The sequence below is a fragment of the Drosophila kikkawai genome, chromosome X (assembly GCF_030179895.1).
Source record: "Drosophila kikkawai strain 14028-0561.14 chromosome X, DkikHiC1v2, whole genome shotgun sequence".
Taxonomy (NCBI): domain Eukaryota; kingdom Metazoa; phylum Arthropoda; class Insecta; order Diptera; family Drosophilidae; genus Drosophila; species Drosophila kikkawai.
In genome coordinates this window covers 11,365,314-11,381,484 of record NC_091733.1, presented here as the reverse complement: position 1 = coordinate 11,381,484, position 16,171 = coordinate 11,365,314, and the positions used below count along the sequence as shown (strand labels likewise).

The 16,171-nt window shown below is 41.9% G+C and overlaps 1 protein-coding gene across 1 annotated transcript in view; it reads left to right on the top strand.

The window, feature by feature from the left end:
• kairos overlaps positions 1-15,128 on the top strand; it is a 32,379-nt gene extending 17,251 nt beyond the window's left edge. Inside the window, exons 2-5 of the mRNA XM_017179149.2 lie at positions 10,155-10,302; positions 10,430-10,955; positions 11,140-12,539; positions 14,455-15,128. Of these exons, the coding sequence (XP_017034638.1) occupies positions 10,299-10,302; positions 10,430-10,955; positions 11,140-12,475 (1,866 nt within the window). The 5' untranslated portion in view covers positions 10,155-10,298 and the 3' untranslated portion in view covers positions 12,476-12,539; positions 14,455-15,128. The remainder of the gene's footprint in view (positions 1-10,154; positions 10,303-10,429; positions 10,956-11,139; positions 12,540-14,454) is intronic.
• Positions 15,129-16,171: the final 1,043 nt, after the last annotated feature.

The following is a 16,171-nucleotide window of genomic DNA, read 5'->3' as shown; positions in this document are numbered from 1 at the left end:
GCCAAATCTCTTAATGAGTGTGAATTTATGATTACATGCATTTAATGTGCTCCCTGGGCCTTTACCCCCCCCCCCCTGCTCTTCCCTGTTTTTCCCTACCCTGCCCGGCTTATGGCATGCAAATTGAGACACTCGCCGCCGCTGCCATTGGGGAAAAGTGTGGAAAAGTGTCTCTGTATGTGTGTGTGTGTGTATGGGATCGAGGGCCATGGGCTTTATGGCACACTACCCCCCGGCAGCAAGGACATTCGCCATTCGCGTTCCCTTTCGGCAGCCTCCAAAGCGATGATTCTGTCAATTTGAGTAAATCTTTTTAATGGATCGCAAAAATTAATCGTGTGGAATATTTTTAAAACTCTGTGCACGCCATGGCCGGCACTCGTGTGTGCATATGTGCTGTGCCACTTAAGTTATTTGTCAGGCGGAAATCGATTTTAGTTTTTTTTTTTGTTTTTGTTCAAGGAAAAGTCAGGGAAAACGACATTTTTATTTGATTTTATTGCGCAGCATAATAAATAAATTAATGTACTTATACGAGACAATTTACAATTCATTATTTTGCCATTCTCAATTTCAATTCTCACACAGAGATACTGTCATCATAATGTTTCATATTGTTTTCTCTCTTGTGTACCCTCAAGTGAGAGCTCCACAAGAGACAGAGATAGAGGCAAAGAGAGAGAGAGAGAGAGGTCCTGGCAGTTAAGGATGGGGAATGCCATGCCTCTGGGGTGCCCAGGCTTCCCAGCTTCCCAGCTTCCTAAGCTAATGAAAGCAAGCGAAACGAGGAATGAGTTCAAGTGGAATTTATGTCCACTAGGGTCCAGTGGAGAGCGCATTGGAAACCAGGGAGGGGTTAAGGGTTGCGCCAGAGCACAGAGTTTTATAATGTGCAAAACAATTGTTACACATTTTTGTTTTAATTGCAAAAACGTTGGCAACAGTATTTACTTGTTGGCATAACTTTTGCAGCAAACAATTTAAGCTGAAATTGGAAATATATCTCGTAAAGAGATAAATTATATTTTTGGTGATATCAAACGGTCAGGTTTGATTCGAGTTTAGCGAGGAAAATGTATACCCCAAGTCATGCAATTTTTCAACATATCTTAGATTTAAAATCTCCTTTTGCAGCAAACAATTTAATCTAAAAAATGTATTATATCTCCTAAAGAGACAATATAAATTTTTGGTGATATCAAACGGTCTTTAAAGACCCTTTAAAGTTTGATTCGATTTTAGGAAGAAAAATATAGACATAGACCAAGTCAAGATCTTAGATTTAAAATCCCCAAGGTTACCCGGCCAACTGATTAAACTTTCATATTATATTATGCCCTTAAAGAACTCCATTGATGTGGCCCAAGTTTATGGTTAGTCTTCCCCCTTTTTTTAAGAGGAAAAACATGGCTCTCTTTTTGCCTGGCTTCCAACTATCGATTGGCCTCCACTCATTTCTTATTAATGCCGCAGAGCCAAAAATTCTTTCGCAAAATTAATAACAATAATCGTGAGAGTCTGCAGGGGCGGGCAGCAAATCAAATTGAGTAAACTTGCGGTCTCCAGGGGGGTGGGGGGGAGGATAGAAGATGGTCCCCAGAAAGCCACAGAATGTATAGACTTTGCTGCTGCTTCTGCTGGTGGGTTTTTTTTTTAGAATTTTTTTTCCTGCGCTCCGTTTGGTTGTGTTTGCATTCTGCCATAAATCATTAAAAGCACATCAAGGCGGAGTTCGGAGCGAAGGATGGTCGGTGAAGGCCATGGCCATGGAAGGCCATGGGAGGAGCCTCTCCAAGGACCCAGCCGAGCAATATTCAACAATTTATTTATGTTTACGCACCACAAACAATTGAGAGTGTGCTGGAAGGGGGCGGACTTGACTTGGTCAGAGGGATTGGGGTAGCGAAATTGTTTAGAGGGATGTCCTCGTCGGGAGACACGAGGACATTCGCTATTATTATTTATTTGTTTTGCCAGCACGAAAGGAAGGAAGGAATGAAGGATCCCATATTATACAAAGGTAAATACTTCTGTCTGCTTCAATTTGAAGGAGTGCACTAGGACTCCACTCGAGCACATCGAATATCAAATGTCGCCTCAAGCTTGGATTTATATATAGAATCTATTTTAATGGAGATTTAATTATATTAAAGGAAATTATTTGAATAAATTATGAATAAATCAAGGCTAAGAGAGATAAAGAGACCTGATTATGTGAATTTATAAGGAATAACAAGAACGATTGTACTAATTGCTAATATCCTAGAAGTTTTCACTGGAAAGCGGGTTACCTTCATCGCTTTTCCTAGTAAAATGTTTAATTAAACAAACAAAATCAACAACAAATCTCACCCGCACCAATGTCAGCTGCACAACCGGAAGCTTTGCGGTTGAACAATACCCATGCCCAAAAACCCTATCCACATCCGGATCCGGGTCCGGATCAGGTGATGCCATAGCTGCATTAATTGCGGCAAACTCTGTTAAATAAACAATTAATTAATGGCAGAGAGGTGGGAGGAGCATGCCCGGGCATTATGAATGATAAATCATGCATGTGCTCTGCTGATTATTTCCCAATGATTCTATGAATATTTAATCCCAGGCGTGTGTTGTGTCTGTGTGTGTGCCTTTTGTTTGCCTCCTGGTTAATTGCGTTTCATTTCCACTTCCATTTGTCCGTTTTTCACTTTTCAATTGCATTCGCATTCGCAATTTATTTTCGCACATTGCAAGTGGGCGTCGCAAAAAGAAAAAAAAATAAAGTGCGCAAAAATAATTAACAAATTGTGGGCCCTTGCACAACTATTGTTATTTGTTCAACGTTGTCTATATATAGTCCCGACAAAGCTGTGAGCTGAATATCGATGTGCAAACTGAACCAACACACTAGCTAACAGAGAGCTAAGACTTCGTTTGGCGTTACGCATCTTATTGTATAATAAGATAAGTAGGGCCATGAGATCTTTTGGCTCTCTTGAATTTTTGTTGAAAAACGAGGAAGAGAGAGAAGTAGCTTTGGCTCTCTTGAAATGTAGTTGAAAAGTAAGGAAGAGAGAGAGAGAGCTTACTTGAAAAATAAGATACATAAGTAGCGCCATGAGATCCTTTGGCTCTCTTGAAGTTTTGTTGAAAACTAAGGAAGCGAGAGAAAGAGAGAAAGTTTTCTTGAAATTTTGGTGAAAGGTGGAGGAAAGGAAGAGAGAGCGTTTGAGAGCCAGTGTCTCTCTTAACTCTCACTTATCATCAAAAATTCTAGATCTGACTGCCTGTATATGTTTTTGCTAAATGCAAGGGCTATTTATAGATTAATGTTTGTGATATAACTTTTATCTTAGTTAAATTTAAAGTTTGGGTGTGTAAAATAAAGAAATGCATTTTGAAATAAAGCCCTACTTGGTGCTTTTTGATAATCCTTTCGCTTGTCAAGACCATTAATTTCCTTTGCAAAAGCCCAAGTTTTCTGAATAGACTCGAGTTGGGTCATATTGTGTCAGTTAGTGTTATTGGCACTATTTAATAACAGCTAAGTGCCGAGAGCTAGGGTATTATGTTTCGCTTAAATGGACTCTGTTCGATGGGCATTTGCAATTCCCAGTGTCGGCCCAATTCCCAGTCGCGTTCTTGACAACCTTTCTGGCCTTTGCCAGGGCTGGTTTGTTTAGTTTTTTATACCCTTGCAGGGTATTATAATTTCAGTCAGAAGTTTGCAACGCAGTGAAGGAGACGTTTCCGACCCTATAAAGTATATATATTCTTGATCAGCATCAACAGCCGAGTCGATCTAGCCATGTCCGTCTGTCCGTCTGTCCGTCTGTCCGTCTGTCTGTCTGTCTGTCTGTCTGTTTCTACGCAAACTAGTCCCTCAGTTTTAAAGCTATCTGAATGAAACTTTGCATATAGTCTTCTAAATGCTCTCACTGCTATATATGTCGGAACGGGCCGGATCGGACGACTATATCATATAGCTGCCATACAAATGCTCGATATATTTTTCGAAAAAAAATTATAACTTTGCTGTTTTTCAATATTTTTGCACCATTTTTTAGATGATGGCCATTTTATATTATTTCTGAATTTTGGTAAAAATTTTATGAAAATCGGACGACTATATGATATAGCTGCCATAGGAACGATCGGGAAATTAATAGGAAAAAAATTATAGCTTCGTTGTTTTTCAACGTATTTGTATCTACTCTGAGATACAGGCTTTTTTTATTGTTCTAGAATTTTGGTATAAATTTCATAAAAATCGGACAACTATATCATATAGCTGCCATATAAATCGGTCGGTAGATGTATACAAAATGTAAAGCTGGGAATGCAAAACTGTAACTGTCAAACTGTAAACATAATAAGTATAGGTAAAATGTAATGAAACTCTGTTTTGTGAGTGTTTTCAGCATTTAAATTTATAATATAAACATAAAAACCAATCTGCAAGGGTATACAAACTTCGGCGTGCCGAAGTTAGCTTCCTTTCTTGTTTTTTTTTTTTTTTCGCCAGCTCCATATGCAACAACAGAGTTTCTCCCCTCGTGTATCCTGCCATCACCAGAGAAGGGTATAATGTTCTGTTTCGTGTTATCTAAGCTAATTAGTTTTGCACATTTTGCTGATATTTTGCAACGCTTTTTGGGGGCGGCAGATTGGAAGCTGGGTGTCATGGATAATCATGTGGTTGCCAGCGAGTTCTCGTGTCGTTCAAATACTGCGCCTACGCCTGTGGCAGGCGGCATGTTGCATGTGGCATGTGGCGTGTGGCGTGTGGCGTGCGGCATGCGTAGTCACATCAAAACCGAACCGAATTCAATTAAATCCGAATTCCATTCAATCTGAGACGCATTTCAAAAACTTGATGCCAAATCCGACTTTCAAACTAAACTGAACACACACACCCCACACACTCGTTTCTTTTTCATAAAACAATGAAGGCCAAGGAACCAGCGGAGGCTCCATGGGATTAGTCCTGGCGAAAATATTACCATGAGCTTTTGTTCCATGGGCACAGAGAATGACAATGAATGCATTTCCCCACTCCTGCCACTCGACATTTCCCGGTTCCTGGACTCCGGCTTAGTTCCAGAATCATTTGTGGCTTTGTTAGAGGCCAGTAAGCAGCTTACACATCTCCAGTTTCCTAGGCACCAGCTACCGAGTTCACAGCTCCCAGGTGTGCGCCTGCTGCATTTTAATTACCTGACAACATTTAATTAACAGCCCCACAGGTGGATAGAGTTGGGGAGTCGAAGCAAGGACTAACCTGGGGTGTAACAAAAAAAATATATACAGAAACCGATGGAGTTTGAAATTGTTAGTAAAAAATGTAAAACATTTTTTTTTTAAAGATTTTGAAGTGGGTTTTTTAAATATTCTTCAAAGAAATATATATGGTTTCAAAGGCTTACTTTTAACTTAAACTTAAAATGAATATATATTTTAGATTAGGTTAGGTTACCAACAAATAAGCAAACAGTTTAAAAATCTTCATTTATTAAATTAAAAAAATAAAACAAAAAAAAAAAATTTATAATTTTTTTTTTTTTTTGCACTTCATTTAATAAGGTATACGGAGTGCTATTTACCCCTTTGTGACCTTTATATCTAATCATTCTGCCCTAAATCGGGCGCGCCGGCTAACCTTATCGGTTAGCATTTTCACAATATTACAAAAATAAAACTAAAGAAGATGTTATTGATATTCATGGAATTACACCAGGTTAAATACATCGAGCAGAAAACAACCTGTCGAGCTTTCAAGTACAATTGCTTAAAGTTCAATGGGGTAGTAGTTTTTCAAGTGAATAACTTTGTTAGCTAGTCACTCGATAAGTATTTGCCATGGCGCAAGGATATCAACAGCATGAAGGGACAGAGGACTTCGTAATACTCCTGTACACATTTTTTTCTGTAAAATTAAAATTGTATTTTAGCCATAATCTGTGCAATTCAATGAGCAACATGCGAATTCAATTGAATTCAATTTGATTCAATTGGAAGCAAAGCAAGAGCAGACAGCGCGGTCCGGGTCCTACTCCTCCTGTCTCCTCTCGTCCTTCTCGTCCTTGTTCAATGGCCAACGAATTTGTATGGGTCCATAAAAGAAGGGAGACAGAGAGAGGACGGGTTTGAGTGGGCGGTAATGGGCAGTGGGCGTAGCATATTTTACAGCAGCTTTGCCTTTCTTGCCTCTCTCACTTTTTGTGTGTGTGTGTTTTTTCTTTTTTACTTTTTTTTTTGCACATTTTCCAGGGCAACGCAAATTTTCTGGCATTTCCACTTGGCCCACTTTGGTACTTCGGTTCGATTCGATTAGGAGTAAAGGCTCTGCCTGCTCCTGCTCCTGCTACTGCTCCTGCTCGCCTTCTATCCTGTTGCTCAGCTGCAAATGCATTTATGTTTTAATTCGCTCACAGCCAACTTTGTAGGTGAGGAGGAGCAGGGAAAAGGAAGAGTAGGGTTGGGAGGTGCACCCACACCCCCAAAGGACCGTCATGTGCTGCAATTCAGTTAAGTTTTGATTGCTATTTTCGCTTCGCTTCCTGCTCGGCAGCGCGACACTGCTGCCACAATGTTGCCAGCGGCAGCAAATGTGTGACATTTCCGCTTCCACTTCCGCTTGACGCGTTAATGTATTGTGCCGCTCACACATACACATTGCACTTGCTTTTCCAACTTTTTAGTTGTACAAAAAATAAGCAAAAAGCAGGAGCAAAAAATGCAGCAGCTTCAAGCCTTGCATCTAGGCGATAACATTGTTATCAAAATGCCGAGCGAATCAAAGCCAAAAGCGGATGCTATCCCATCTCCCATGGAGGAAGTTCCTCCATCAATGGCAGGGCCATGACCATGACCATGACCAAGACCATACAGCATCTGCAAGTCCTTGTCGCTGTGCTGGCCGCATTTTCGTTGCATGTCATAAACAAGCCTGTCAAAGGACACAAAGCACGGGGAGAGGAAGCGAGAAAACTCAAGAGGAAAGCGGCAGGTACTACCAGGAGTAACGCACATAGGAAATGGACACATTTTTCACCTGTTGTCACCGAAATATCCTGAATGTTTAATGGCCTTAAATTTGTTCGATATTTTGAAGGGAACAGGTTGATATATATCTAGTACTCTACACGTCCTAGTCTCTTGTTTAAGTCAACGGAATTCTAGGAATTTAAAGTGCTACCACAATCTGGTTGGGTTGGGCTGTGTGAGTGTGTGCACTTCCGTTGCCAGGTGCAACTGCTGGTAACTGCAAGACTGCATGTCAAAGTCAGACGAGGAAAGCCGCAATCATGCTGTTCCTCTACGGAATCCCTCCCTCCTCCACCCTCCCAACCAGGCCAACCCAAGTTCTTTGACTGCTCCTGAAGCTTAGAGCCAGGACCTCCTGAATACCTCATGGGAATGGGGTATCGAAGAAATTGCACTCTCCACAATGGCATAATTCGGGTGGGGCTGAATTCACACCCAGGAAATCTAATTTCATGCAGAAACCAAGACTTGGTGTACTCTCAGAGAGAGAGGGAGAGAGAGCTGACCACAACTGGACATACCCTTGATGGGTATACGCTCGAGGTAATCCGGCAGGGAAAATGGTTGAAAGTTGTACTGACGGAAAACAAACAAATATTTTTCCTCGAGTCTGAATCTGAATGTGAATGCGAAGCTGTGTCTGGAACTTATGAAGCTGCCAGCGGCCATATGCGGTTTAACCCTTAACCTTTGGCTTTTCAAATGTCCACCTCGGAATCTAAAAATGGGTTTTCCACAGAATAAAAAAACAAGGCCCCCAACTACTTAACGCCACTTAAGCGGAGAAACACACACACAACCCCCAAAGAGGATTGAAGTAGAGATGTTAGGTAAGGCAGGATATTACTCGCACTCAACTAGGTCCCCGGGGCAATTAACAGCTATTGGCAAGACAATCCCCACAGTGCTTTTCATCGTCATCGAATGCTAAATGTTAATTCCCATTAATATGCAATGTTGCATTAAGCGAGATGGATGGACGATTCTCTGTCCATCATCCATTTGCTCGGATGCAAAGTGCTTTGTAAACTTTTTTGTGCAAGTCCATTAAACAAAGCTAAGCTGAAATTGAGCATGGCGACCGAGCAGGGACAGAGAGCTGTGTCCAGACACCATCCGTCTGTCACAGCGTCAATCTGTCGACTCTCGATTTGGGTTGTCGTCGAAACCGAGTCAATCAATCACCCACAAAATTGGTTCGAACAGAGGGGAGGAGGAGTCTGAGTGTTACTGAGTGGCGTGGAAAATGTGTGACTAACAAAATACACACATCTAGGGATTGGGATTGGTTGGACCAATTGAAAAGTCATTTTATTTGCCTTAAATATAGCTTTTTCTCTCTCTCAAATCAAAATTGAAGCTCCAGCTTGCTCCATAAATGATTCTCCATTACTCAGAGCCCCGAGTGGGTAGCCATCGTTGTGTGCCATAATTTGATCAAAGCCAACTTGATTTGATTCCTCAAAGAAGACATCCTTCCAACCTTTGCTCTTCTAACCCCCACATCCTGCAGTGGCTGAAACGCTTACTTAACTAGTTTCTGTTGCTCGCATTTCTGGTATTTCCCATTAGAAGGGAGAGGGAGAGGGAGAGAGCTGGAATCGGTTGGTTGCCTCCAGTTGCCACATTAGCTGCACAATTGGGTCGAGGGGTCCAGGGCCTAATATAGCCTGTCGGTGAAACCGCAAAATGGTAAAGGTACTGGGTCAAAAATGCCAAAAAAGGACATGCAATAAAGGGCCACCGAAAGCAACTGCAGAGCGCACAAAATTAAAACCAGAAAGGAAGTTCTTTCACCACACAAATGAAAAGGGGTTAACTCCCATCATAACAAGTGTTCTTTAATATATCCTCCTTAATTAGGAACTGATTATTTAACTTTTGAATTCTCAAATTCGGTAATGAGTGCCAATTGCACTTTGGTTTTTGATTTCTCTAATTAGTTCGTTCAGTGGTTGGTAGTCACCTCAGCATCTAACAATGAAAGCGTGGCACACAATTCCCGGAAGAATAATTCCAGCGGAGGAGCCAAGAAGCGGAAGCGGATGTTCGGGGCGTCCAAGCTCAGCGGCGGCGGCGGCGGTCCTGTCAATGGCATAGACAGGCTAATTAGCTCCAACACAAAGCCACAACTTTGGTGTTGATTGCCAATTTACAAGCTTAATGAACTTGCGACTCGGTCGGGGGGAGAGAGACTTGCGACTTGTGACTTTGTGCTGACCGCGTTGCAGCGACGTCCAAGGACTTCCGAGGGGGTTTCAAGTCCTTCTAATCAAATCATAGACGGGCTTCCTTCCGCTCAAAGTCCCAACCAGTGGCTGCTTATGTAATTTGGATTTGTTAAGTGCCGCGGTCAGGCAAGTTGGAAACGGAGATAGGAAACGGGCAGGAAGCAGTAAAAGTGTCATGGATCAGTCACCAGAAAGGTAACCTAGTACATCCAAATCAGAAATAAAATAAAATAAAATACTTACATAAATAGTACAGCTATTATCAGGGTTCCCAGTGTAGTTTTTCCAAGGAAAAGTTATCACTAGTCCCCACTTTCAACCAGATCCTGAATCCCAGATCCCAGATCCCTGTTACCAGTGGCCTCCGAGTTATGGCGAAATTTTATTTCAACTTTTGCATAATTTTATGCTCATTATGCTGCTTTTGCTGTCCCTATCACGGGGGAGAAGTCATCTCCAGCGAAGCGGAATGTCCCAGGACAGTGGCTTTAATTACTTTGATGCATGATTTTGCTGCCATTTGTGGCCAAGGATAATGAGCAGGAAAAGCAAGACTTTCCCCAAAACAACCCGAGAATATAAGGGGGGGAGGGGGGAGTGGGATTCACACATGGACTGAAGAGTAATATATCATATATTCTAAGTATTTTTTTTTAGAAACTCTACTACTAAACGCACTCAGCTTAAACAATTATCCTGGCAGGACTCTGGCTAGCACGTTTTGGCCTTTGAGTACTTAATTGGGCTTTGATTGGGAAGCAACAAGCTGTGGTTCAATTGCCTTCAATTGCTTGTTCTGAAAACTTCGATTTGTCTAGAGCTTATATCCTTTAATTTAAGATAAATATATACATAAATAGAATATATAGTAACTGCTCTTTCTCTCTTTTGCAGCTACGCATTTCAAGGAGCAGCAAACATCAGGGCGAGGGAGGAACCAGAAGCCAGGACCAGAACGTTTAGGATTTAAGAAGCTGAGGAATCCGGAAGAGTCCACGAGGAATTTCCCGCTGGCGAATAATTGAGAAATTAAGCAAAATGGGTAAGTGACTTGAGCCTCTGGAAAAGCAAGCTTCCTCTTCTTTTTACACTGCATTACAAATTAGCGAAGGAAGTTGCTTTGCTTTCCCCCAGTTCATCACCATCTTCTTCGTCTTCATCCCCTCTAGATGCTCTACGCTTTCGGGGCTCCCCTTTTGCCCGCTTTACGGGTCAGTCAACCGGACCGGGTCATCCTCGTCCACCCACACAGGCGGTACGCCCTCAGCCGCAGGGCAATCACAGCATCATCGCTCCCGAGCCGCTCATTGTCGTGGAGGAGTCCAACCTGCCCGAGGAGCAGGAGCCAGATAGCTCGGAGCCAACTATTTCGAATCGCGGCAGCTTGGATATCGATTCGCCTGTTAATCCTTATTTGCTCTCGCCATGGCGCGATCCTCGCGAGGCTCGGAAGCACTCGCTGCCCTCGCAACAGGTCACCGAGGGCATTACGGCCAGCCAGGTGCGTCGGTTGTCAGAGCGGGGCGGCGAGGGTTCAGGACCGACGCCCAAGGAGGCCGCCTTTCTGGCCACCCTGTCACAGGCGCCAGCTCCGACCGGAAGGCGTCATTCGGTGGTCACCATTTCAAAGGTGCCAACCACCATTTTTGGTCGGTCACGTCGGGAATCTGTAGCCGCCTATCCCAACAGTAATGGGTAAGTAAGTTTGGGTTAAGAAATATTTTGGCTCTCACCTCCTGTTAATGTATAGAGTTAAATATAATAAATAAATAACAATACATAATATGTGATAATACATTAAAATAAATAACAATAAATACTGATAAATATATATAATATATATGATGATATATATCTCCAACGCCTTTCGCTTCTGCAGGAGCAGCCGCATTCTAAACTCTCGCCGCGAGAGCAACACCGGCCCCCCTTCCACAGATCCCATCGGCAGCATCCACAACCTGCAGCTGGACATCATGGACGACATATACTTGCAGTCGCGGAAGGCGCGCTTGAAGCTGTGGACCTCCTCCAACGAGAAGGTGTGCGAGGTGCAGACAGTGGATGAGGCGGGCACTGGGCAGCCGGGAAGACGCTTCACCAATCGCCGGTACTCCGAATGCCCACAACCGGGACTGGCCAGCTCTTTTCGTCGCGCCTCCGAGTTCCCACAGCCGGGACAGCAGCAGCAGCAGCCACAACAGACTCCATCACAGAATCGCGCCTCGACGCGTCGCAAGAAATCGGGTAGCGGCTCTGGACTCCTGGGCAGTCGCACTGACATCGCTGGGATCTTCAGCTCTCTGACCAGCTCGGCTATGGACATGCATCGTCCGGAGCCGGAGGGCAGGGATAACAATAGCTCCAGTGCCAGCTCGTCGGCCACGGCCACGGCCACGGCCAGCAGTCCCTTTCTCAGCCAGACCTTCCAGGCGGCGGCTAGGGGCAGAGCCACTAGTGCCACACCAACACCGACGAATAATGTCTCACAGTGTGGAGCCACCGGTGGCGGTGGCAGTGGCTTTGGTACCACCGGCGGTCTACTCGATCCCAATGCCGGGCGCTCTACACGCTCCAATAGCTTCGATGTATCCTTGCTGAACAACGCCAAGCAGCTGGTGAGCGATGCCCAGGATAATGGATCGGCGGCGTTGTCCGGTTGGTTTGCCAAGCGCCATCAGCCGATGGCGCGCAAGAAGAGTGTACGCAGCAAGAGCTCTGCGGTGGCCTTGTCCAAGGATGTCCTGGAGCGGCTGCAAAAGAAGGATCCGCTGGGCGGTGATTCCGGCAAGCCGAAACTCAAGCCACGGGCCAAGCAGAAGAGCTGGGCAGATGCCACCAAGGCGAATATCGTGGATGCCACTATACTGGGCACCGCCATTGAGGGATTTCTGCGCAAGAGCTCCAATGCCAGCATGGCGGGAACCGGTACGAGTGGCTCGAGTGGAAGCGGTGGTGGTGGGGCCTCTACATCGGCGGCAGCAGCTGCTCGAGGTGCCACGCCCAAGGGCGGTAAAGATACGGGCAGCGCCAGTGGTAGTCCGGCCCATGGGGCACGTCGCAATCGGGCCTCAAACGCTGGCAGCTCGGCTCAGTCGCAGGCGGGTCGGGCGGTGCGCTCCACATTGAATTGGTTTGGAAAGGCGGACGAGGATGACTCCAAGGATACGTGCGATGCCTCGCTCTGTGCCACGCTCAAGGATCTGTTTGTCAAATAGGTCGGGGGCCGCAGAGGCAAGTAGAGCAGCCAAGGGTGGAGTCCCGGCTGAAGCAGCACCAACGGTGAGTGGATACTAAATGCTATATGCACTAAGTATATAAAGTAATAATGGTATTAATTATTTGTTGCATTATTAATACGAATATTATTGTTTATATAGTTAACAGTATTATTAATATTTATATTATTAATACAATTATATGCATATTAATGCTCACTTGCTCACTCACTTGAAAAAATCGTATGAGGTTACGCATCTTATTCTTTTATATTTTTGTTTAGTTCAACTTAATGAGAAAGCAACTGGGCATAAGCACAATACATGTTATAAAGCAACTTGGTATTGATTATTAATATTATTATTAATCTAATAATATTCCTATTTTACTCCTTATTTGGTGGCTCACTCACTTGAAAAAATCGTGTGCCGTTATGCATCTTAATAATTTATATTTTCCTGAAACAAACTGAATTAAGTGAGTGATTATTACAAATATTTGTAATACGATAATATGGCTTTCTTACTCTTAGCTTGTTTGCTCATCTACGCATCTTATTTTTATTTAGCTATGTAAATGAGAAGAGGCACCTAAAAATTATTTTTGATAATAATAATAATATAATATAATTGGTATTTTATTTATTTATTTTATTTATTGCATGAATGCTCACATTAATTTGCTATTTTTTTCTGAAAAATTCATGTAAAATCGTATTTTTATACCCTTGCAGGGTATTATAATTTCAGTCAGAAGTTTGCAACGCAGTGAAGGAGACCTTTCCGACCCTTTAAAGTATATATATTCTTGATCAGCATCAACAGCCGAGTCGATCTAGCCATGTCCGTCTGTCCGTCCGTCTGTCCGTCTGTCCGTCTGTCCGTCTGTCCGTCCGTCTGTCCGTCTGTCCGTTTCTACGCAAACTAGTCTCTCAGTTTTAAAGTTATCTGAATGAAACTTTGCATATAGTCTTCTATATATTCTCACTGCTATATATGTCGGAACGGGCCGGATCGGACAACTATATCATATAGCTGCCATACAAATGTTCGATAAATTTTTAGAAAAAAAATTATAACTTGTCTGTTTTTCAACATTTTTGCACCATTTTTTAGATATGACCATTGTATATTATTTCAGACTTTCAATAAAAATTTCATGAAAATCGGACGACTATATCTTATAGCTGCCATAGGAACGATCGGGAAATTAATATAAAAAACATTATAACTTCGTTGTTTTTCAACCTATTTTTATCTACTCTGAGTTATAAGCTTATTTTATTAGTTCAGAATTTTGGTATAAATTTCATGAAAATCGGACGACTATAACTTATAGCTGCCATAGGAACGATCGGGAAATTAATAGAAAAAACATTATAACTTCGTTGTTTTTCAACCTATTTTTATCTACTCTGAGTTATAAGCTTATTTTATTAGTTCAGAATTTTGGTATAAATTTCATGAAAATCGGACGACTATAACTTATAGCTGCCATAGGAACGATCGGGAAATTAATAGAAAAAACATTATAACTTCGTTGTTTTTCAACCTATTTTTATCTACTCTAAGATATAAGCTTATATTATTAGTTCAGATCTTTCGTATAAATTTTATGAAAATCGGACAACTATATGATATAACTGCCATATAAACCGATCGGTAGATGTAGAGAAAATGTAAAACTGGGAATGTAAAACTGTGACTGTCAAACTCTAAACAATAAGTATAGGTAAAATTTAATGAAATAATATCTGCAAGGGTATACAAACTTCGGCGTGCCGAAGTTAGCTTCCTTTCTTGTTCGTTTATATTTTTAGCCAAAATGATTAGAAAGCAATTAAACAAAAGCATAAAACAGCATACTCAATGTTTTAAGTCAATAGTATTTATAATTACTAGCTGATAGTGAAAATATTTTTTAATTATAATAAATTAATACATTTTGACATCGTTATTACCTATTTTCCGACTTGCAGCCAGCTACTTGCACCTCTGAGATCCAAGAAAATCCTTATCGAAAATCGGAAATGAAGCGAACGATAAAGTTTGAGGCTTACTACACACAAACACACACGCACCAGTGAACAATAAGCGCAGAGCAGCCATGGAATCACCACAACAATAATCGCACTCCGCAGGATGCAGGATGCACACACACTCACCTACACACCTAGGCACAATCTTCAGTTAACCAGGAAACAAATAACGACAACCGCAGAGAATCACTCACACAGCTAGCATTTTGCACATCATGTAATTCAAGTGGAACGAGACATTAGAACTGCAAAGTAAACCGTGTACCTAAGGCTCCACTTGGAACCAAAGCGGGATGGAACAGAGGCTAATGGTACCTGAAGTCAATGGGTTACAAGACAGATAATGATCGGATAGAGAAATAAGCACTAAAACAGCAATCGGAACAGCAATACACAGTAATTAGACCAAAAAAATAAAAAAAACAGGAACCGGAGAACTGTATCTGAGGAAGAGAGAAAGGCACAGTAAAGGCACAGTTAAATCACAGTTGAAGCACAGTAACGAGAACAGTAAAGGCAGAGTAGAGGTACAGTATTGGCACAGTAAAAGCACAGTAAAGAGTCAGAATCAGAATCAGAGTAACGGTGAACAATAAGAGTACAAGAGAGAAACTATAATGGTACAAGTAACTTTACGCATTACGGTAATGGTAAGTGGTAAGTGGTAAAACAATGCGAAACGATAAGCGATAAACGGTGATCGATAGGCAGATAGCTAAGCGATAAACGATAGAGATTAAGGCGATGCTGCAAGGGATTCAGGCCGAACAGAAATCAGAGATCAGGAAACAGATATGGGAGACTAGAGATCAGATATGGTAGATTAAAGGTCTGAGATCAAAGATCGGAGATCGGAGATCACAGATCAGGGAGCAGGAAATGCAAACTAGGACTCAACCTCAGCTCACCTCATCTTACCTGCATTAAGACAGGCCTCATATATAGATAAATCTACAGATAAATTTAAATATTTATATATATTCTCATACGTTTGCTTACCATTTGTAATCGAAAATCGAAAGTTGAAACTATCGAAAATGGAGAGCGTGCGATGACGAACGAAGAAATATTGAAATATCGAAATATTTTTCTACGTGCAAAGAGCAATTTAAGGGGGGAACCCAATCTGGAGGAGTTTGAATATATATATGAAGCATAGTATTTGTATATATTCTAATTTTTTTTTCGTGTGCCAATACACTGAGACAACAGTCTCGACTTTAATCGCACAAAAATCAAGGTAGACACAAACAATCGAGTGAATCAGGCCGTTTGCCACAAGAAATATCACAATAAATACACTCGATACTCTCAATGAAATCATACGTATACACATCACAATATACATATATATATATATATATATATATATATATATATATATATATATAGGAAATAAATGTCTACAGACTCCAAAGTTTTAATCAATGTAAACCACACAATAAATGTAATTTGTATGTACAATCTGAGCTTCATAACACACACAAGACACACAGAAGCGAATGCCAAACTAAATCGAGTCGAGCTGAATCGAAAATCGAATATAAATTAATGTTCGCGTTGAATATTTAATGTTAAACGTAAAATAATATGAATGCAAAAGCAGGAAAGCAGCAAAAGCTGAAAAGCAGCAAAAGCTGAAAAGCAGCAACACGCT